At 43.0% G+C, this 22,550-nt stretch overlaps 1 protein-coding gene across 1 annotated transcript in view; it reads right to left on the bottom strand.

Annotated features, from left to right (window-relative positions):
- Positions 1-22,550, bottom strand: part of ROR2 (ROR family WNT receptor 2) — a 268,431-nt gene that overhangs the window by 13,581 nt on the left and 232,300 nt on the right. The window contains exons 5-6 of the mRNA XM_055427508.2: positions 5,061-5,188; positions 1,045-1,359 (exon numbers count right to left, since the gene is read on the bottom strand). Coding sequence (XP_055283483.2) covers positions 1,045-1,359; positions 5,061-5,188 — 443 coding nt within the window. The remainder of the gene's footprint in view (positions 1-1,044; positions 1,360-5,060; positions 5,189-22,550) is intronic.

The raw sequence follows: 22,550 nt of genomic DNA, 5'->3' as shown, positions 1-22,550 counted from the left end.
GCCAAATTGGAATTTCCAAAAGACCAAGGGATTGGAGGTAACTTCCAAGAAAAGAAGTCCGCAAGCCCACAAATTAAATGGATGGATGCGCCAGGGATACATGTGGGGAAGAACCTGGTCAGGAGTGTATGACCCTGAAATAGCAGGCACCCCCACTCTACAATGACAATGTCAACCTTAACCTCACATTCATTTGCATTAGAAACAAAACCAAACTATACAGGAGGGATGAGAAGCTTCCAGACCCGGCCCCCAACCTCAGTGAGGACGGGGCTTAGCCTGCTGTGAGCAGAGCCCCAGGCTCACTCCACTCCCAGGGGAGACCCAGGGCCTCTTTGAGCCACACCTGGGGTGTGTGTTTGTTGAATACCAGTTACATTGTACTTGTTGTCTGCAGGCACTGTGTTAAGAACTTTCTAAATACTAACTCATTTAATCTTCATTCCAGCTCCTGAGGTAAGTAGTTATCATGATGTAATATGAGGAAACTGATATTTAAGCAACTTGCCAGGAGGTTCATAATGTCAGCTGAGTTGCCAGGCTTTGGATGGTGCAGTGGGTCTGGAGACTAGGCTCTGGCCACCCTGGTGAGGAGCCCTGCTGCTCTAGGGAACTCCGGCCTCATCAAGGAAGCGAATATTTCCCAAGCCTGGGAGGAAGTGGACCTCTTTTCTGGGTCGGTTCCCCTCAAGGAGCACCACCATCCTCAGTCAGCTGCTGAGAGATGCTTGTGCATCACAGGGAAGGCTTGGAAGGGGGTTCTGTCTTCCCCTAAGCTCCTTTCTTGGTGGTAAGCCCAGAGTCCTCCCGTTGTGGAGAAGCCAAGTGTGCGGCTCACTGGGGTAAAGTGACTTACTGGGGACCCACAGACAGGCAGGGTCAGGAGGGCTGTGCGCCGCGAACTAGATGGCAGGGAGTCCGCACCCCGGGGCTGCCCTACCAGAATGGGGCGGGCCTGAGAGACTTTCCTGGACGACTGGAATGAGGTTCCCGGGTTCTGAGAGGCAGGACCCAGGTCCTGGGGGAGGACGCGGGGAGACTCACAGCGGCCCAGCCTCTCGGCTGGGATGCCAATGCGCATGCAGTCGGCGGCGTCGGGGCTCTCGGGCATGGGCAGCGCCTCGCACTTGGGCAGCTGCAGCCGCATGAGGATGAGCGGGTTGGAGCGCGCGATCGTGTACTCCTGGCGGCACAGGTCGCTCTCCAGCACCTCGCACTCGTCCCGGCACAGTTCGCGCGGCTTGGGCGCCCGGGAGCGCGCGTCGCACAGCGGGAACACGAAGTGGCAGAAGGACGGGATGGCGAACTGCGAGCACTGGTCCGACAGGTGCGTGGAGGTGCCGATCATGGTGAAGGCGGCTGCGGAGGAGGCGAGGCCAGAGTTAGGGTGGGGTGGGCCCTGCTTTGGGGCAAGCACCCTGCTCAGCCACCCCTACCCAGCGCCCCTGGTCTCATCTTCGGCCCAGGATCCGTGCTGTGCTCGAGGCCCCTGGTCCCACCTCCTGTCCAGGCCCTCGACCCTGCCCGGTACCCTGGCCCCCATCTCTTGTCTGTGCCCCACCCCCAGCCCTCCGGCTTGTCTTCTGCTGGCCCAGAGTGGCTCTCAGGAGAGCAGCACCCCAGGGAGCACATGGACTGCCCAGATTTGCACCTGACACAGAAAGGCCCTGGTCCTAGGGCTTCCCTTACAAACATCAAAAATGAAACAAGAAAGGAGGAAAACCAGGCCCCCAGATCTCATCCACCTAGATACTACTTCCAAGGCAGAAAGATTCTGGTACCAGACCCAAAACCACTTCCTAAGGTCCTGTTATGAACTGGCTCAGCCAACACTTGGTGGTAGGTGAAGCCACGGGCTGAGTGGTTTCTAGCAGGAGAGGTTGGAGAAAAGGCACAAGGACGGAGCTTTGGTCTTTCCGACATCTTGGAGCCTGTGTGCAGAGGGGAGGCCTGGCCAGGGAGTGGACGACCCCAGGGTATGAACACCGTGAGCCAGAAAGATGAATGATCAGCCATGTGACCTGCAGCCCAAGAGGGAGTACGTGACAATGGGAGTGGATGGTGGAGATTCCTTCAGGTGAAGTCTGGGGAAAGCCAAGAAACAACCAGAGAGGTTCAAAGAGGGGAGGGGGGCAGGGCTTTGTGATAAAGGAGAGCAGAGAAGCAAGCCATCACAGGAGTGTCTGGAGCCCAGGTCAGCTGGCTTGCTTTTAGGGGCGAGACATCACAGGATGGGGCTTGATGGGAAAAACTGACACCTGGCATGGACAAAGGAAAGGGGTGGGGGCTGCAGAGAGCAAGTCTGGGCAGGTGGATGGGAGCAGAGTTGCCAGTGGCAGGAGGGAAGGTGTGCACTCCAGGGCCCTCTCCTCCGGGCTGTGGCAGTCAGCGCTCAAAGGAAAGCATCAGCTGCCCCATCTGTGCCCACCCCACTTTGACCTGTGGAGGACCTGATTATAAGGATCTGATCCTGGCCAGCTAGAGAAAGAGAGGTCCCTGTGCCTACATCCCTGCTGAGAAGGAGAGGGAACCTAGAGAGATTGGATTTCGGTCCTTGGGACACTTCAGCTCCACCCATCACCTGTAGTGCCATGCCCAGTGTGGCCAGCAGGTGGCACTGCTGGCACCCATTTCCCTCCAAAGACCCAGCAAAGTACCCATGGCTGGCACTGGGTTAGGTGAGCTGGCATGGGAGCCCAGTTCTGGCCTGGCCCTGTCATTTACCACAGGACTGGCAGTCACTCAGTCCTTTCTGTACCTGGGTCTCTATCTGTCAAGTGATTTGTTGAGGCCACACTTTGGGAAAGGGAAACCCACATGGAGCCTATAACATAGCGCAGGAGGCAAATAGCCCCTTTGGTCCACGGGGCTCTGGTAATAGGCTGTCTCCATGCACTGCGTGCAGCACTGGGTGCTGGGAACTCTGTAGCGTGTTCATCATGTCATCCTTAGCCAGGTAAGAGGTTGAGGTGCAGGGTCTCTGAGGGCTGACTGGCAAACTGGGTTTGAACCCAGTTCAGTCTCATCATGTGAGCTGACAACTGACCACCAGAAGATCTGTCACCAATTTTGGCCTCTACCACCAGGCAGCGAAAGGCCTAAGAAAGCCAGAGGTGGTATCGCTTTGGGGATATCAACTCAGAGGGTGTGAAGGCCGACCGTTACAGGATTGCTCCTCTCCCCCGCCCCAGAGCCTATCACGTGAGGGCTTATTTCTGAAAGATGGTTCTAGGCATCGCAGAGATCCAACAACTCATGCCCTTTTTTTCATTTACATCCAGTACATCACTTTGATGGTTCTGGGGCTCGTTCCTGCGAAGCTTCCAGTGTCCCTGGAACTCGTTCTGACAAGCATTCTCTTCAAACAGACTGCCTCCGCAACCAACACAGTTTCTAAACCATCAGTCAGTCAGTCTAGAGCAACTTCACATTTACATTTTCAAAAATACACACATCTAGAGAACCCTCATTCTAAACTTTTATCTCTAAAAAATGCTATCAAATGAGTCTGCTTAGATATCTGAGTTGTTATCCTTTAAACTTCCTGAAGAAACAACTGAGAGACAGCCCTGTGCCTTGAATCAGTGTCTGCCAATTAGTGGGATACACAATTAATTCTGGAGTCTGTGGCTAGTATTTTAAAAGATGATTAGAATGGAACAGAGGATGTCAGAGTGCATGGTTTATATTAAGGCTGGAACCAAGTTTTTTCTTTAATGAAATAAAACTGAAGGGAAAAATTAGCTTGCACTGCCTTTGTTAAAGTGAACGTTGTTTCCTGTAACCCATTTCAGTTCTATGAAGCAGACATATATGTATACAAAGTCACGATGTAAAGTATACTTTATACGATGGGTTGTGTTCAAAAAGTTCAAGAAGTTCTGCTTTAAATGGTATACGGAGCTTTTCCAATGAGAGATACAAACAAGTTCAAAACATGTGCCCACTGGACTAAGACAGCACCTTCCAGGATCTCGGAGTCCCATTACTGCCCTTCCATTTCTCACTGGACGCCTGTGACCCTGTCCTCAAGGGTCTCTGTAGCCATGGGCCAAGCAGGTTAGACCTCAGACCCTCCAGACTGAGGCTGAAAGATGAAGCCAGGGTCAAACTGGACTTAGAACATTCAGTGACACCTGCCTGCGTTTTTTCCTGGGTCCTCCTTTGTACCCTTACAGGGCAGTACTTTGCCAGCCCCTCTGCAAATCCCGCCAGAATCTCCAGGGAGCCCACATCAGGAATCAGCCTGGGTCAAGAATCACTGTGCAGAGAACCTAGTTCAACTGGGACACCTGCCATCTTCACAAGATTCTCCCTGTTCCTTAAAGAGTCTAAGGAGAAAATGTGGGGGTTTGTGAGGAGAGCAGAGACAGGAGGGGGAGGGCTTTTCAGGGCCTTGGTTTAATTCATTTTCTCACTTCTCAAGGAGTTTCCCCCAGGAAGTTCTTAACATCAGCTTCTAAAATGATGGAAAACGAGCACGTTCACTCCTAAAGGATATGGACCACTTCTTATAAGGTGGAGCAAGTAACCGAAGACCTGACTATGCCCAGAAACCAAGGGCCGATGGGGGTCTGAGTTCACTGCAATGTCCCTAGGGTACAGCTGATGGCCTGGAACCTCTGTCCCCAGTAGCTAAAATCTGGCCCGGGTACTCTGTATCCAAGCCAGGTTCCTTGCAACTCTGAGAAGGCACAAGAGCTAGGAAAGGCAGACGCAAGACTGAACATCAGAGGTGCTGGCCTGGCCAGGTGGGTAATGGAGGGAAACAAGACAACGCAGGGCTTGGGACCCGCTCAACTGACTGAAGTCAGTGTGTTGGTATGCTCTAAGCAGCCTGCGCTTGCTAATTTGCATATACAAGCAGGAATATTTTAGGACAAACTGCAACCACTTCTGATAAAGGCCTCTGATTTTCTCTTGCAGGAGACATGGCACAAGGATTCACTGGCCATGGTTGTAAGGGACAAAATACACAAATGGGATTGAAAATACACCAGTGGGGTGACAGGCAGCTGCATGCATGCTCAATGTCTCAGAACAAAGGACTGCACTCCAACCTGTGATTCGGTTTTCAATCTCCCCCTGCATCTGGAGAGAGTCCACGTAAATGGTCCGGTTCCCAATGAAACGCGCACAGGCAATTCCCCGGTAAGGCTGGCAGAATCCATCCTCATGGTAGTCGTCTCTGGAAAAAACACACAATCTGTGAGCACACTGAAATTATCCCCAATGATTTTTTTTTTTCTCTTTTTAAATCCAGCATCTGGTGAGCTAGTCATCTTATCCCTTGGCATCTACCTGAATGAACTGAAAACTTCTGTCCAAACAAAAACCTATGTGTGCGTGCTCAGTCATGTCTGACTCTTTGCGACTCCATGGACTATAGCCCACCAGGCTCCTCTGTCCATGGGATTTCCAAGGCAAGACTATTGGAGTGGACTATTGCCATTTCCTACCCCAGGGGATCTTCCCAACCCAAGGATTGAACCCATATCTCTTATGTCTCCTGCACTGGCAGGTGGATTCTTTACCACTACACCACCTGGGAAGCCCACAAAAACACATACACAGACATTTATAGCAGCTTAATCCATAACTGCCAAAACTTGGAAGCAACCAAAATGTCCATACTGAACGAATAAACTGTGGCACATCCAAGCAATAGACTATTACTCAGCACCGAAAAGAAAAGAGCAATCAAGAAAAGATATGCAAAAAAAAAAAAAAAAAATGGAGGCAACTTAAACGCATGTTACTAAGTGAATGAAGTCAATCTGAAACGGCTGCATACATGCTGTATGATCCCAATTCTATGAAATTCTAGAAGAAGCAAAATTATGGAGCAGTAAGAACATCCTGCTGCTGCTGCTGCTAAGTCACTTCAGTCGTGTCCGACTCTGTGTGACCCCACAGACGGAAGCCCACCAGGCTCCCCCATCCCTGGGATTCTCCAGGCAAGAACAGAGATGAATGCCAAAGGGTTGGTGGTGGGGGTTGGTGAATAAGAAAACAGGAGATTTTTAGGGCAGTGGATCTACTCTGAATGATACTTTAATGGTGGATACATGTTATCATACATTCGTGCAAACCAGAGAATATGCAACACCAAGAGTGAACGAACTTTATCTAAATCATTCTGCTACTGCTCAGCCACTTCAGTCGTGTCCGACTCTTTGTGACCCCATGGACTATAGCCTGGCCAGGCTCCTCTGTCCATGGGATTCTCCAGGCAAGAATACTAGAGTGGGTTGCCATGCCCTCCTCCAGGGGATCCTCCTGACTTCAGCTAATAATAATGTATCAGTACTGACTGGCTTATAGCTGTGGTGTTGGAGAAGACTCTTGAGAGTCCCTTGGACTGCAAGGAGATCCTGCCAGTCCATCCTAAAGGAAATCCTGAATATTCATTGGAAGGACTGATGTTGAACCTGAAACTCCAATCTTTTGGCCACCTGATGCAAATAACTGACTCATTTGAAAAGACCCTGATGCAGGGAAAGATTGATGGTGGCAGGAGAAGGGGATGACAGAGGATGAGATGGCTGGATGGCATCACCGATTCAATGGACATGAGTTTGAGTAAACTCCGGGAGTTGGTGATAGACAGGGAGGCCTGGCATGCTGCAGTTCATGGGGTCACAAAGAGCCAGACATGACTGAGCAACTGAACTGAACTGAACTGGCTTATAAACTGTAACAAATGCACCATACTAACACAAGACGTTACTGATAGCGAAAACTGTATGTGGAGATGGAGGGAATGAGTACCCGAACTTTCTCTATTCTTTCTGTTCAATTTTTCTGTAAACTTAAAATTGACCTAAAGAGTCGGACACAACTGAGCGACTGAACTGAACTGAACTGATAGAGCCTATTAATTAAAAAATAAATTCAGCATTTCTAAGGCAGGGTGGGGGGGAATGGAACTAGTTGAGTATGAAGGACTAGTTGAGTATGAAAGATGGATTGAAAAATATGAAGTATACACATAGGTGTGTACATGTTCATGCCTATGTTCAAATACACACAGAATATTAACAGTTGATGTGTTCCATCTTGGTCTTAAACTACATTGGAAACATTACACCTCTATTAACTTTCATTGTTTGCAAGCAAGGCTTCTATGAAGATGATGATCATTTGGAAATTGTGTTCTACCATTAAGCTATAGGAGAGAATTCTTTCAAATGGAGAAAGGCAATGGAGAGGATGCCAAAGAGTCAGGCAGGACCTCAAAGAGTTTGAACAGTCAGAAGTGCTCATTACACGACAGAAGAGTGACCTCATCATAGCTCCACAGCACAGACCATGTGTACAAATATGGGAGACAGAGAAGGAGACTCTCATAAGCACAGCTCTCCCTCTTGCCCCCCAGTCCAACCTTCCCAGCCTGGAGGGAATAGCCTGCACATGTCCCTATGGAGTCTGTGCTAAATTATTTTCAGTAAAACCTGTTAGTCCTGCCTTCGGCCGATGAGATCAGTCATCCTAAGCAGACAGATACTTTGTAAAGTGGCCCTGAGGATGCTCCAAGGAGACAGTAAAAGTGGGAAAGCACATATATTAGGGCTGCTGTGGGGTGTTGTGCTCCCACAGCAAGCTTCAGCAAGTGCCTCAGGCCTGTAATCTGCTTGTTTTCCAGCAAATCTGCAACCTGCCATAAGCCCAACACCTGTCATCCACCCTACATTGATTTAAACCTTCCCCCAGTGAAATCTGGGTTGTGTCCATATTAACCAAATGGACTTAAGAATCCCTATCTCAGATTTCTCACAGATGGAAAGCCGGGACGCCTGTGACGGTGGAGACAATGGGTCTGGCAGGACTCAGACTCTTCAGCCGCCTGTGGCTCTCTCCCTCGTTTGCCGTCTTCCTGACCCCTGAAGAAAATCTCTTTTTCAAATAAAAGAACTTGGAGCCATAAATAATCTAAAACAGGCGATTCTGGTGTCACCGAGAGCTGGGTGCCCTTTCTCTCAAGCTCACGGGCCATTATTTCTTTGGGTCAAGAATTCCTTAAACATCGTTTAAATAGGCAAGCACATGTGCTAACAATACACACCCAACCCACCTCTCTCTCTCTCTTTGTGAGCTGGCGTTAACTGCTGATTAAAACTAATGCCTACACTTGCCAAATATAGAAACACAAGTACAAGTCAACTTTGCCCTGGTGTTTGAGTTCTGTGTCACCGTTTGCAGGCTGGGTTTAGGGCACTTGCCTGCTATGCCAGGAGAAGCATTAAGATGTGTATTTTCTTATTAACATCAGCTCTACAGAGGATACGAGATTTGATTCAGTTGGTCCCTTGGATGACCCCACAAGTACAAGTCATTTCCTTTCTCTGCCTCAAGAGTCAGGGACTAGAAAGCCTGGTCTGTCACTGTGGGCTTCTCTTCGGCCACTGGTCACGTGCCCACAGGACTGGGGAAGCAACAAGAGTACAGGCAAGACACACTGAGAAGGGACTCGAGGGCATCACACCACGTCCCCAGCCCGCTCATTTCCACAGGCTTCTAATCTGAATTTTAGAGAATGTCCAGAAACACAAACAGAAACCTTTGGACAATGACATCCTCCAGGCTTCTGAATTTTGAGAGAACAAGCGAGAATTACTAGTCAGTCTCAAACAGTTATGTCTTATCTTCACCTGGCATGGTTTGGGTCCTCTGAAGAGTGCCAGAGCTGCAGAAAGTGTGTAAAACCGGTCGTTTGGAGACCAAAGAGAAGTGCTGACACAGAAGCTGTCTTCTATAAAACCCCTTAAACCACACCAGTGAAACAAGCGTGCTCACCCCATCTCAGAACATCAATGTGATAGAAACTCAGCTTTGGAAATCTCCTTCCTTCCTGATGCCACCAGGCACGAATAGCACAGATGAAGAGGAAACCTTTAGAGCAACGGGTTCACGGTAAAGGAGGAGACAGACAGAAATAACTACAATCTTAGGTTAAAAAAAACAGCTATGGGAAGGGCGTTGGAGATTGGGAAGAAAAAGAAAAAGGAATCATTATACTGTAATAGAAAAGGCTTCTTCACAAACGGGTTAGGAGATGGTGGGCCACGCCAGCACCTTCGCTGTAATGGTACCTGCAAGAATCAAATAGAAAAATTCCTTGTTATAAACAATGAATAATCTTTAAAGGAAAGTAGGCTCCTTTGAGGTTGAAAAGTAATCAATACCAAAACTCAAAGGTAGCTACAAATTGTGTAGGAAGGTAACTTTCCCCCCCAATTTTTTTGTTGAAACTGGTTAAATAATTTCATAATTGTTACTGTTACTATGAGAAGGTCTGTTTGTCTGTGATAAATAGGCTTCCTGCTTGAGGAACGCAGAGGAAGCAACATCTTTAACAAAAATGGACCCTAAACTCCATAAGCTTCAGACGACCTGCTAGTAACCTAGTAAGCTGATGTAACAAAACACTTTTCAGAAGGAGATGACAAAATCTAGAGTATAAGCCACACTGTCTGGTGTACAATAAAAAATCACCTGTGAACGCATGTGAAGAGACAAGAAAATATAACCTATGGTCAAAGAAACAAGCCCAGATGTTAGACTTAGAAGACCAGGACTTTAAGGAACCATAAGTATGGTAAACATCTCAGGAGAGAGGGAAACTGTAAAAGAATCAACTAGAACCAAAACATATAATCTCCAATAAAACATTTATGGTATGATACTAACAACAGATTGGATAAAATTAGAAAAAAATTGGTCAGCTTCACAGATCAATGGAAAATTTCCAAACTGAAACAAAGAGAGACATAAAGATCTACAAAAAATTAAATAGAGCTTTAGTAAGTTATGCTGAAGAAGCCAAAATTGAACGGTTCTATGAAGAACTACCTGGAGAAGGCAATGGCAACCCACTCCAGTGTTCTAGCCTGGAGAATCCCAGGGACGGGGGAGCCTGGTGGGCTTCCGTCTATGGGGTCACACAGAGTCGGACATGACTGAAGTGACTTAGCAGCAGCAGTAGCAGCATGAAGAACTACAAGACCTTTTAGAACTAACACCCCAAAAAGATGTCCTTTTCATTATAGGGGACTGGAATGCAAAAGTAGGAAGTCAAGAAACACCTGGAGTAACAGGCAAATTCGGCCTTGGAGCACGAAATGAAGCGGGGCAAAGGCTAATGCAGTTTTGCCAAGAGAACGCACTGGTCATAGCAAACACCCTCTTCCAACAACACAAGAGAAGACTCTACACATGGACATCACCAGATGGTCAACACTGATATCAGACTGATTATATTCTTTGCAGCCAAAGATGGAGAAGCTCTATACAGATAGCAAAAACAAGACCAGGAGTTGACTGTGGCTCAGATCATGAACTCCTTATTGCCAAATTCAGACTGAAATTGAAGAAAGGGAAAACCACTGGACCATTCAGGTATGACCTAAATCAAGTCCCTTATGACTGACTATACAATGGAAGTGAGAAATATATTTAAGGGATCAGATCTGATAGACAGAGTGCCTGATGAACTCTGGACGGAGGTTTGTGACATTGTACAGGAGACAGGGACCAAGACCATCCCCATGGAAAAGAAATGCAAAAAAGCAAAATGGCTGTCTGAGGACGGCTTACAAATAGCTGTGAAAAGAAAAGAAGCGAAAAGCAAAGGAGAAAAGGAAAGATATAAGCATCTGAATGCAGAGTTCCAAAGAATAGCAAAGAGAGATAAGAAAGCCTTCCTCAGTGATCAATGCAAAGAAATAGAGGAAAACAACAGAACAGGAAAAACAAGAGATCTCTTCAAGAAAATTAGAGATATCAAGGGAACATTTCATGCAAAGATAGGCTCGATAAAGGACAGAAATGGTATGACCTAACAGAAGCAGAAGATGTTAAGAAGAGGTGGCAAGAATACACAGAAGAAATATACAAAAAAGATCTTCACGACCAAGATAATCATGATGGTGTGATCACTCACCTGGAGCCAGATATCTTGGAATGTGAAGTCAAGTGGGCCTTAGAGAGCATCACTACGAACAAAGCTAGTGGAGGTGATGGAATTCCAATTGAGCTATTTCAAATCCTGAAAGATGATGCTATGAAAGTGCTACACTCAATATGCCAGCAAATTTGGAAAACTCAGCAGTGGCCACACGACTGGAAAAGGTCAGTCTTCATTCCAATCCCAAAGAAAGGCAATGCCAAAGAATGCTCAAACTACCGCATAATTGTACTCATCTCACTCATAGTAAAGTAATGCTCAAAATTCTCCAAGCCAGGCTTCAGCAATATGTGAACCATGAACTTCCAAATGTTCAAGCAGGTTTTAGAAAAGGCAGAGGAACCAGAGATCAAATTGGCAACATCCGCTGGATCATGGAGAAAGCAAGAGAGCTCCAGAAAAACATATATTTCTGCTTCATTGACTATGCCAAAGCTTTTGACTGTGTGGATCACAATAAACTGTGGAACATTCTGAAAGAGATGGGAATACCAGATCACCTGACCTGCCTCTTGAGAAACCTGTATGCAGGTCAGGAAGCAACAGTTAGAACTGGACATGGAACGACAGACTGGTTCCAAATAGGAAAAGGAGTGCGTCAAGCTTGTCTATTGTCACCCTGCTTATTTAACTTATATGCAGAGTACATCATGAGGAGTGCTAGGCTGGAAGAAGCACAAGCTGGAATCAAGATTGCTGGGAGAAATATCAATAACCTCAGATATGAATATGACACCACCCTTGTGGCAGAAAGTGAAGAGGAACTCAAAAGCCTCTTGACAAAAGTGAAAGACGAGAGTGAAAAGGTTGGCTTGAAGTTCAACATTCAGAAAACAAAGATCATGGCATCTGGTCCCATCACTTCATGGGAAATAGATGGGGAAACAGTGGAAACAGGGTCAGACTTTATTTTTTGGGGCTCCAAAATCACTGCAGATGCTGACTGCAGCCATGAAGTTAAAAGAGGCTTACTCCTTGGAAGGAAAGTTATGACCAACCTAGATAGCATATTAAAAAGCAGAGACATTACTTTGCCAACCAAGGTCCGTCTAGTCAAGGCTATGGTTTTTCCCGTGGTCATGTATGGATGTGAGAGTTGGACTGTGAAGAAAGCTGATCGCAGAAGAATTGATGCTTTTGAACTGTGGTGCTGGAGAAGACTCTTGAGAGACCCATGGACTGCAAAGAGATCCAACCAGTCCATCTACAGGAGATCAATCCTGGGTGTTCATTGGAAGGACTGATGCTAAAACTGAAACTCCAATACTATGGCCACCTCATGCGATGAGTTGACTTACTGGAAAAGATATTGATGCTGGGAGGGATGGAGGGTGGGAGGAGACTGGGACAACAGAGAATGAGATGGCTGGATGGCATCACCAACTCGATGGACATGAGTTTGAGTGAACTCCGGGAGTTGGTGATGGACAGGGAGGCCTGGCGTGCTGTGATTCATGGGGTCTCAAAGAGTTGGACACGACTGAATGACTGAACTGAACTGAACTTAGTAAGTTATTGGAAAGGACAGGAGATCTAACACATACAATCAAATTCCAGGAGGAAAAGGGAGATACACAGAGTTGGCGGGAAAGGTTTGAAGAAATGATAGCCAATAGTTCTCCAAATTTGATTAAAATACACTAACACCAGTTAAAGAATGTAAGTGAAAAGTGAGCAGAATAAATACAAAGGAAACCATGCCTGCTGATATCACAGTCAACTTGCTAAAAACTTAGGGTAAACAGAAAAGGGAGGCAATAAAAAATTGGGGCTGTTTGCTCATCAGAAACAATGCAAAACAGAAGATGGGAGAATGACAGCTTCAGTGCATCAGCAGAGAAAAATGAAATGTGAATCTGGAATTCTATACTCAGCAAAAATATCTTTCAAATAAAAGGGCCTATTTACCAAGAGACATAACATGAATGAACCTAATTATCAGAGTTTCAGAATATATGAACAAGAATTAACAGAACTAGAGGACAGAACAGAAAAATCCATAATTACAGTTGGAAATTTTAATACCTGTCTCTCAGCAATTAACTGAAGTAGACAAAATTTAGTGAAGAAACAACAGGAACACTAACCACCCCCTTGACCCTTGGATATCTGTAGAACAATATACCCAATAAGACAGCATACATGTGTCAATGTACATGGCAGTTCACCCAGAAAGGCCATATGCTTTTCATAAAATAACTCACAATACATTTTAAAAAGTGAAACCATAAATTTCTGATTACACAGAAGTTAGAAGCCAATAACAAAAATACATTTAGAACTTCTTCAACTATTTGGAAATTAAGTAGCACACTTCTAAATAACCTTTGTGCTCAAAAAATGAAATGTAAGAAAAATTAAATAGTATTTTAAATGGAATGAGAAAACATAAAATGTGAGAAATGAAAACAGGATAACAGTTGTGGAATGCAGCTAAAAGAGTAATTAAGAGAGAATTTTATAGCCTTAAATGCTTAAATTAGAGAAGATTTTACACCTTTAGAAGTTGGAAAAAAAATGTCAAGTTGAACCTTAAGTAATTAGAAGCAAATACTAATGGTGAGAGAGGAAATCAATAAAACAGATAACAAACAATAAAAAAATCAATAAAGCCAAAAGTTGATTCTTCAAAAATTAATGAAATTGCTAACACCGAGAAAAAACTGATTAAAAGAAAGCATGTATTACCAACACCAGGAATGCACAAGGGGACTCACCAAAGACTTTGACGATGTTCATGATAATAAGAAATTTATGAACAAATAAATGAACATACCCAACAACTTAGAAAAAAATGATAAATGACAATATACCAAAATAAGTACAAACAGGAATAAAAACTCAGATCAGCCCCAAATCTCTTGGAGAACTTGGAGTTGTAATCAGAAACCTTCCCATGATTAAAACTCCAATCCAAAATAAAAGAAACTGGTGAATTCTATCTAGTATTTAAAGAAGAAATTTCAGCAATTTTAAATAAACTCTTTCAGAAGATAAAGAGTAAGACGTACTTCTAGTTCATCTCACAAGGCAAACGTACCTAGATACAAACAGCTGACAAGTATGTTCCAAGGACATTATAGGCCAGTAGGCCTCCTGATCAAAAGGGCAACAGGATCCACTAAACACTAGCAAACTAGACTGAGCAAAATAAAAAGACAATATAGAAATGGGTAGTGGGCCAAAATGGGTTAACCCAGGAGCACAAAGTTACTTCATTTAAAAACATTTAAAAACACAAATGGAAACACAGAGTCAAAGAGAGAAGCCATGTAATAATTTCAGTTAATATAAAAGTCTTAGTCGCTCAGTCCTGTCCGACTCTTTGTGACCGCATAGACTGTAGCCCGCCAGGCTCCTCCATCCATTGGACTTTCCAGGCAAGAACACTGGAGGAGGTTGCCATTTCCTTCTCCAGGGGATCTTCCCAGCACAGGGATTGAACTCAGGGATCAAATCCCGGTCTCCTGCATTGCAGGCAGACTCTTCACCATCTGAGCCACCAGGGAAGCCCTAAAAAAGGCAGATGACAAAACCAATACTCATTCATTTTCAAAACTTTCAACAAAGAAAATAACTTTTTCATTCTATGAGAAACCCACAATGAATTTCTTACTTAATGGTGAAATAAGGAATATTTTCCCCATAGATATAAGACAAAGATATCTGCTCTTACATTTTCCACCCAACATCACCATGAAAGTCCTAATCATTACAAAAAGGAGACAGATAGAAGAGAGATGGTAGATAGATAGATAAATAGCTAACATTAGAAACAAAGAAATAAAACTGTCTTCAGTCATAGATGACACAACAACTTACAGAGAAAATTCTAATGAATATATTTAAAAACTATAAAAATTAACATGGATTTCATAAAGTCACATGATAAGGTCAATATAATCAATTATATTTTTACATTTGAGCAACAATTAGCAAATGAAATTTTTTAAAAACATCATTTACAATAACATTAAAAATATATGAGGGAGTAGTCAAATTATAGAAAGAAAACAGAATGGTGATTGTCAAGGGCTGGGGAGGGTGGAAATGGGGGTGGTTATTGATTAATGGATACAGAGTTTTAATTTGGAAGATGAAAATATTCAAGAGGGATGTGATGATGGTTGCATAACAATGCATATGTGCTTAGTGCCTCTGAATTATGCACTTAAAATGTTTAAAGTACTTAGAAATAAACCTAACAAAATATGTACAAAAGTTCCACACACAAAACTTCAAAATATTGCAGAGAGAAAGGAAAGAAAATCTAAATAAATAGAAATACATACCATGTTCATAGATTGGAACACTCAGTAGTTTAAAGAAATCAAATCTCACAAAGTGCAATATCACCCCATGAAAATGCTAGCAGGCTTTCCTCACAAGTTTCCTTTTATTACAAAATAAAAAATAACTACATAATGAGAAAATGTATCTTAACCAAGAGAGAAAAATTAACATCACCAATAAGGGGCAAACTGATGTAATATACCTTTAGATATGATACCCTGAGAAGGAATCACTTACGTTATTTCAGTAAAAAATGTATAAACAGAATGTAATCGTGAGTAAACATCAGTCAAACTGAAATTTAGAGATATTCTACACAATAACAGCTCTTCGCGTATCAAAAATCTTAGAGTCATGAAAGGTCTAGGAACTATCCCAGAGTAAAGAGAACTAAGGTAACATGGTGAGGAGCCTGTTTCCGGAGTAGGGGATCTAAAGAGCAATACTGGGACAATGAAAGATATTGGAGTGTGAATGGCAATTCAGACACCCTTAAGATAAGGCTGTTGTACTGTAAGGAAACATTGTTGGTCTTAGGGAATATACACTGATTTGTTAAAGGGCAACGTACTCTCAGATGTTTCAAAAAACAATAGTGGCAAACAGCTATAGAGGGAATGATAAGCCTATGGCAAAATGACAAAAATTGGTCAACCTGGGTAAAGACATATGGGATTACTTACTACTATTCTTGTAATGTTTTTATAAGTCTGAATTTATTTCAAAATAAAAAGTTAAAAACATCCCAGTAGGCACTGTGGCAGAAATTGACAAACTAAATCTAGAATTTAAATGGAAATGTGAAGGTACTAGAGCAGCCAAAACAATCATGAAAGAGAGTAAGAATGATGGAAGATTTCACACCTTAATTTTAAGACTTATATTTATCCAGACAATATAGTACTGGAATATAAGGATAGATCAATAGAATACAATAGAGAATTCCAAATGTATCTTCATACGTAGTCAAGTGATTTTCAATAAATATACTAAGGTATTCAAAGAAAACAGGATAGTCTTTTCAAAAATGATGTCAGAACAACTGGATTTTTGTATGGAAAAAAAAAACTGAAACCCATTAACTCACACCATACACAAAAATAGATTTGGAGATGGATCACAGACTTAAACATAAAAGCTACAATTAAAAGCTAGTAGAAGGATACACAGGAAAGTATCTTTATAGTATTTAGACAGGCAAAAGCAAAGATTTCTTAGACATGATACTTAAATGAAAAAAATGATAAATTAGACTTACCAAAATTAAAATTTCCTGCTCATCAAAAGAAAGCATTAAGAAAATAAAACAGATAAACCACAAGCCAGGAGAAAACACTATATATCTGACAAAAGAACTCCCATAACTCAATAGGCAGACATACAACACAGTAAAAATTGGACAAAAGAACTAACACGTACTCCACAAAAGTGTATCCTTAGAAGATGGTCCCATTTTCAGTGATTGAGGACATGTAACTGAACCACGATGAATCATCGGAACAAAAGGTACCAGAATGGCTACAATTAAATGACAATATCAAACGTTGGTAAGGATGTGGAGCAACTGGAACTCGCATATACTGCTGACGGCAGTGTAAAATAGAACGATCACTTTGAGGAAGAGTTTGGTTATTTCTTATACAGTTTATATATATATACATACCATCTGACTAAGCAATCTCATACCTTGGATTTATCCTAGAAAAATGAAAACATGTTCCCTAAAATTAAACATCCATAGCAGTTTATTTATATAACTGCTCCAAACTGGAAGCCCAAATGTCCATCAACAGGTAATAAACACATTGTAATAACTTCATACAACAGATACTTATGAATAAAAAAGAATAAACCACAGAAAGTATCTTTCAGATGCTATATTCTGTGAAAAAAAGCCAGATATAAGAGTCTCCCAGGAAAATGTAAGCAGCAGAAGGCAGGATATTTTAGTTTTTGTCTGTTTTTTTTTTTTCATTCACTGGTGGGCCCCCAATAACTTAAACAGGGCCTGGCACATAGCTGATCCTCAATATAAAATTGTTAAAGAAATGAATAAATGATTTCCTTGAAAATTAGGCGTCGTAACTTATTGCTCTCTACTTCTGAGATGAAACACTTAACAGCATCTAATTATACTGATACCATATTTGATGTGGCAAAAATGTGAACTGAGCGCATTCATTCATAAAATCAACACCAACATTCATGTCATGAAATCAAAGTCAGCAGAACCTTTCAGAAACACTGGATTTTCCAATGTCTATCCTTAACGCTGGGATCCAGGAGGCAGGGACACAGTGGCTCCAACACTAATAGTTCACTGGCAAATAAACATTATTCTTTCCTACCATGTTCAGGGGGCTGGTCCCTCTCACATCAACCTTGGAAAATTGGTGACTTTCAGGTGAATCTGGGGGTTAGTAGGTAAAAAATTCCCATCCATGCATAACAGGGCATATTAGCTTATGTGCTTAGTTGCTCAGGTGTGTCCAGTTCTTTGTGACCCCATGAACTGTAGCCCACCAGGCTCCTATCAAGAATACTGGAGTGGGTTGCCATGTCCTCCTCCAGGGGATCTTCCTAACCCTGGGATCAAACCAGGTCTCCCACATTGCAGGCAGATTCTTTACCATCTGAGCCACCAGGAAAGCACACGAATACTGGAGTGGGTAACCTATCCTTTCTCCAGGGGATCTTCCCAACCCAGAAATTGAACCAGGGTCTTCTGCATTGCAGGCAGATTCTTTACCAGCTGAGCTACCAGGGAAGCCCAATGTGCTGCTACCATCAACTGATAATATTATCATTACTGCTAAAGCACAAACACTTTCATTTGTGTCACTATGAGATCTGAATTAAGGACAGTGTGTGTGTATTCTCTGATTACTTTACCTGTGATTGGGTTTAGCCACTTACCAATCTTAAAGTGAATTAAGTTTCTAACTTTTATTTAAGTTCTGCACTCTAGGATTTAAGGGGAGTTATATTTTCCAGAAAAAAAAAAAAAAAACCTATCACAAGAAGTCACAGAGAAAAAAATTAGGTTGACTTCTCTCCTTCTTCCAACTCAATTTGATTGCATGCTAAGTCACTTCAGTCATGTCCAACTCATGGACTATAGTCAGCCAGGCTCCTCTGTCCATAGAATTCTTTAGGCAAGAATACTGGAGTGGGTAGCCATCACCTTCTCCAGGGGATCTTGACCCAGGGATCGAACCCAGACCTCCTGCATTGCAGGCAAATTCTTCACCATCTGAGCCACCAGGGAAGCCCTCAATTTGGTTAGTTGGTGGTTTAATGAATTTAACATCAAATGCCAAACGTTAGCCTTTTGTCTGAGTTAGTTTACTTTTACCAACTTGTTAGTAAGGCAGCTTGGTTTCTCCTGAAGTCATTTTTAAATTACTGGCTAGTCAGTTTGGCAGTTTCAGGGTTTGTTTAATTACTGGCTAGTCAGTTGGCAGTTTCAAGTTTGTTTTTTTTTTTAATAGTGCTATTTTCCTGTAATTAGGGTAAAGTTTGAACTAGGCTTATGACAACTTCCCCAAAATAGCAATGGAAGGACTCTGAGGTACAAAATGGCAGAGTTCTGTTTAGACAGGCAAATTGTGAGGTGCCTGTGAATCATCCCCCTGGAGATGCCCAGGATGGGGCCAAACTGGGGGGTCTGAGATAAAGAGATAAGTCAGATTTGGAAATGGAGATGCCAGGGTCATGAGCATATGGGTGGAGAATGGCTGAAGCCTTGGAATTATCTGCAGGTTATGAAGCAATAAGTGCTCAGGGCATGGCCTCAAGGAGAATGATTTCCCAGCGGCCAGTAATTAACACAAATTTTAATTGTTCAAAAAAACAACACACTTTCCTTTAAGCAGATGTTTAGTGAAGCGCATTATGCATGCACATACTTGTGGGCCATCATCAGGGTGGCCCAGGACAACCAACACAGGAAACATGAGAGCCCCGAAGCTCAGGCTTCGGGGAGCACCCCCTAGACCACTGTCCTGCTACCCATCACCTGACTTCAGTATCACTAGGCTGCCCCAGCACTGCATGTATGTGTCTATCATCATGAAAATAAAGCACTTTTTAAAAGAGCAGGGAGAACTGAAACCCATACATGAAATGTGAGACACGTAGCCTCACATTAATCCCCTTGCATTACCAAAACTGCTACCTGAGTAAGCTATAATCACCCGGTCTTTGAACCTACATCTGTGGAGAAACAGCCTGTTCTTAAAGCCTTTGTTCTCCATATACACACCCACCTCACCCTCCCTTCAAATGGATGGAAGGAAAACAATGTTTTGATGGTAATAAATCCCTTAACCTCTGAGGATTTCCACCTCACCCTTCACCTCCTTCAACACACACAGACTGATGTCCAGTCAACTGCTGGTGTCCATGTGTGTGGATGTGTGAGGGCAGCGGCCCAGGGAAGAGAGAGATGAGCCTGGAGGGGATCATCCTTGCTCACAGTTCAGAACCAGCGTGTCCCAATGCTGACATGCTGTACACAGGGATCAACCGGGGCTATCTGATTATTCAGCGAATCAGTTCTCCCTTTGCAGGCACAGGATATGCCAGCTGACCAAAAGCAAAAGAGCTCTAACTGCTGTGCATTTTCTCAGAAAAGGGCCCAAGAGAACAGTCACAGCACCAGAAAAGCTACAGATATTCCAGAGACAAAAACGGAAAACTTATAGATAATTCTGTTTTAAGCCTACTGATGTTTCCTCTTTTTTGTCTTTGTTTTGGTTAAGTTGCAGAGATATTATAAAAGAGGTTAAACACAGTCAATGGGAAGAAAAGAATAGTGGCCACAGAAAGACAACTGCCTTCGACCATGAAGTATCCGAATAGAGGGTCATCTGCCAGCACAAAGTGATCAGATCAACTCAGTAGCATATTAAAAGAATATGTCATTCTGACCAAATAGATTTCACTCTAGAACTGTAGTTACTCAATAATAGGAACTCTGTTATATAACATCATATTAATACACTGAAAGCAGAAAACTACACAATCACCTATGTATCTGAAAACGTAACTGCCAAAATCAAACGACCAAGCAATTCTGATAAAAATACAAACTGGTAAAATTCAGATGGAAGAATAAAAGTTAACAGTCAACATAATTTAGAAGAATTGGTATAGCAATAGTGAAAGGCACTCAGTTGTGTCTGACTCTTTGCAACCCCATGTCACATGTCCATGGAATGCTCCAGGTCGGAATACTGGAGTGGGTAGCCATTCCCTTCTCCACAGGAATCTTCCCAACCCAGGGATCGAACCCAGGTCTCCAGCATTACAGGTGGATTCTTTACTAGCTGAGCCGAGGTAGCTAGATTAGCCAGCTCAAGCTGCCGTAACAAAACAGCACAGACTGGGACACTTAAACAATACACACTGATTTCTCACAGTTGTAGAGACTGAGAACTTCAATATCAAAGTGTCACCCTATTTAGTTCCCAGCTTTCAGACAGCTACCTTCTCGCTGTGTCTCCACAGGGCAGAGAAAAGAAACAGAGATCTCTAATGTTTCTTCCTCTTCCTATAAGGACACAAGTCCTATTAGGTCAGAGTCTTACCCTTATGACCTCATTTAACCTTAATAACATCCTTTAAGATGCTGTCTCCAATACAGTCACATGAAGGGGGATTAAGGCTTCAATATCTGAATTTGGTGGAGGGGAGCACAATTTAATCCATAGCAATAAGTGACAATATTTCTCTACATATGGAATAAAGATGTAATGTTAGAATATTGTATTTATCAGTTCAGTTCAGTTCAGTTCAGTCGCTCAGTTGTGTCCGATTCTCCGTGACCCCATGAATCACAGCACGCCAGGCCTCCCTGTCCATCACCAACTCCTGGAGTTCACTCAAACTCATGTCCACAGAGTCGGTGATGCCATCCAGCCATCTCATTCTCCGTCGTCCCCTTCTCCTCCCGCCCCCAACCTTTCCCAGCATCAGAGTCTTTTCCAGTGAGTCAACTCGTCGCATGAGGTGGCCAAAGTATTGCAGCTTCAGCTTTAGCATCAGTCCTTCCAATGAACACCCAGGATCGATCTCCTCTAGAATGGACTGGTTGGATCTCCTTGCAGTATAAGGGACTCTCAAGAGTCTTCTCCAACACCACAGTTCAAAAGCATCGATTCTTCGGCGATCAGCTTTCTTCACAGTCCAACTCTCACATCCATACATGACCATGGGAAAAACCATTGCCTTGACTAGACGGACCTTGGTTGGCAAAGTAATGTCTCTGCTTTTTAATATACTATCAAGGTTGGTCATAACTTTCCTTCCAAGGAGCAAGCGTCTTTTAATTTCATGGCTGTAATCAGCATCTGCAGTGATTTTGGAGCCCAAAAAAAATAAAGTCTGACACTGTTTCCACTGTTTTTCCATCTATTTCCCATGAAGTGATGGGACCAGATATTGTATTTATACCAGGCACAAAAGCTACTAGAACAGAATCTAGAAGCAGATCTACGCATATAGAAATTTCACAGATGACAGAAGTGATATTAAATTCAATGATTACAGATGGGGCTATTCATTATACGATGCCAAGGCAGTAGGCCATTGAAACAGGGAAACATTACGGTAGAACCCTGGCTTATACCAGCATAAAAATCAATTCTAGATGAAGTAGCATCGATGTAAAAATTATAACTTCAAACTCTCACAAAGCAATAAGGAAAAACAAATATCCCAATGAAAATGGACAAAATAGAGTTGATTCTGATTATCTACGATGGTTATTTTCTATAAAGTACCACAAACACTGACCTAGTATATACCGAGTCATTGTCCCTAAGGCAAATACAGATAGTTTTCCACAAGTTTGTGATCATAACATTTTCATCAACCAATGAATACATAACCTTGTTTTATGCGTGTTTCTGTTTAAAGACATCTTATTTAATGTGGTTAATGATTCATTAATAATGAGCTCTCAGCCAACAGCACTGTAACTCATGCCTAAATGAAACTTATCTAGCGTTATTTCCTCCATAAGGCACATCACAGCCTTCTGGTGCTTAGGAACACAAGTAAGCACTTCATGCTGTATTGGGGCCACTGTAAATGCAAAATCACCAATAAAAAGCACAAAATGTAAACAGACTCAAAAAAGGGCATGTGTGCACAGCAGGACAGCTGAAACAAGATGGCAGACCTTAGCTGTGAATGCATGCATTGGGCAACTCAAATTTTTCACTGCTCTGTACACATCCATAAGTAACCAAGAAAAAATCCTGATTATTAATTTAAGGATTACGAT

The sequence above is a fragment of the Moschus berezovskii genome, chromosome 7 (genome assembly GCF_049115385.1).
Source record: "Moschus berezovskii isolate FMDL1 chromosome 7, NW_MosBer_1.0, whole genome shotgun sequence".
NCBI classification, from domain to species: domain Eukaryota; kingdom Metazoa; phylum Chordata; class Mammalia; order Artiodactyla; family Moschidae; genus Moschus; species Moschus berezovskii.
Note: the sequence above shows the minus strand (reverse complement) of the source record. Positions and strands in the feature narration are given on the sequence as shown.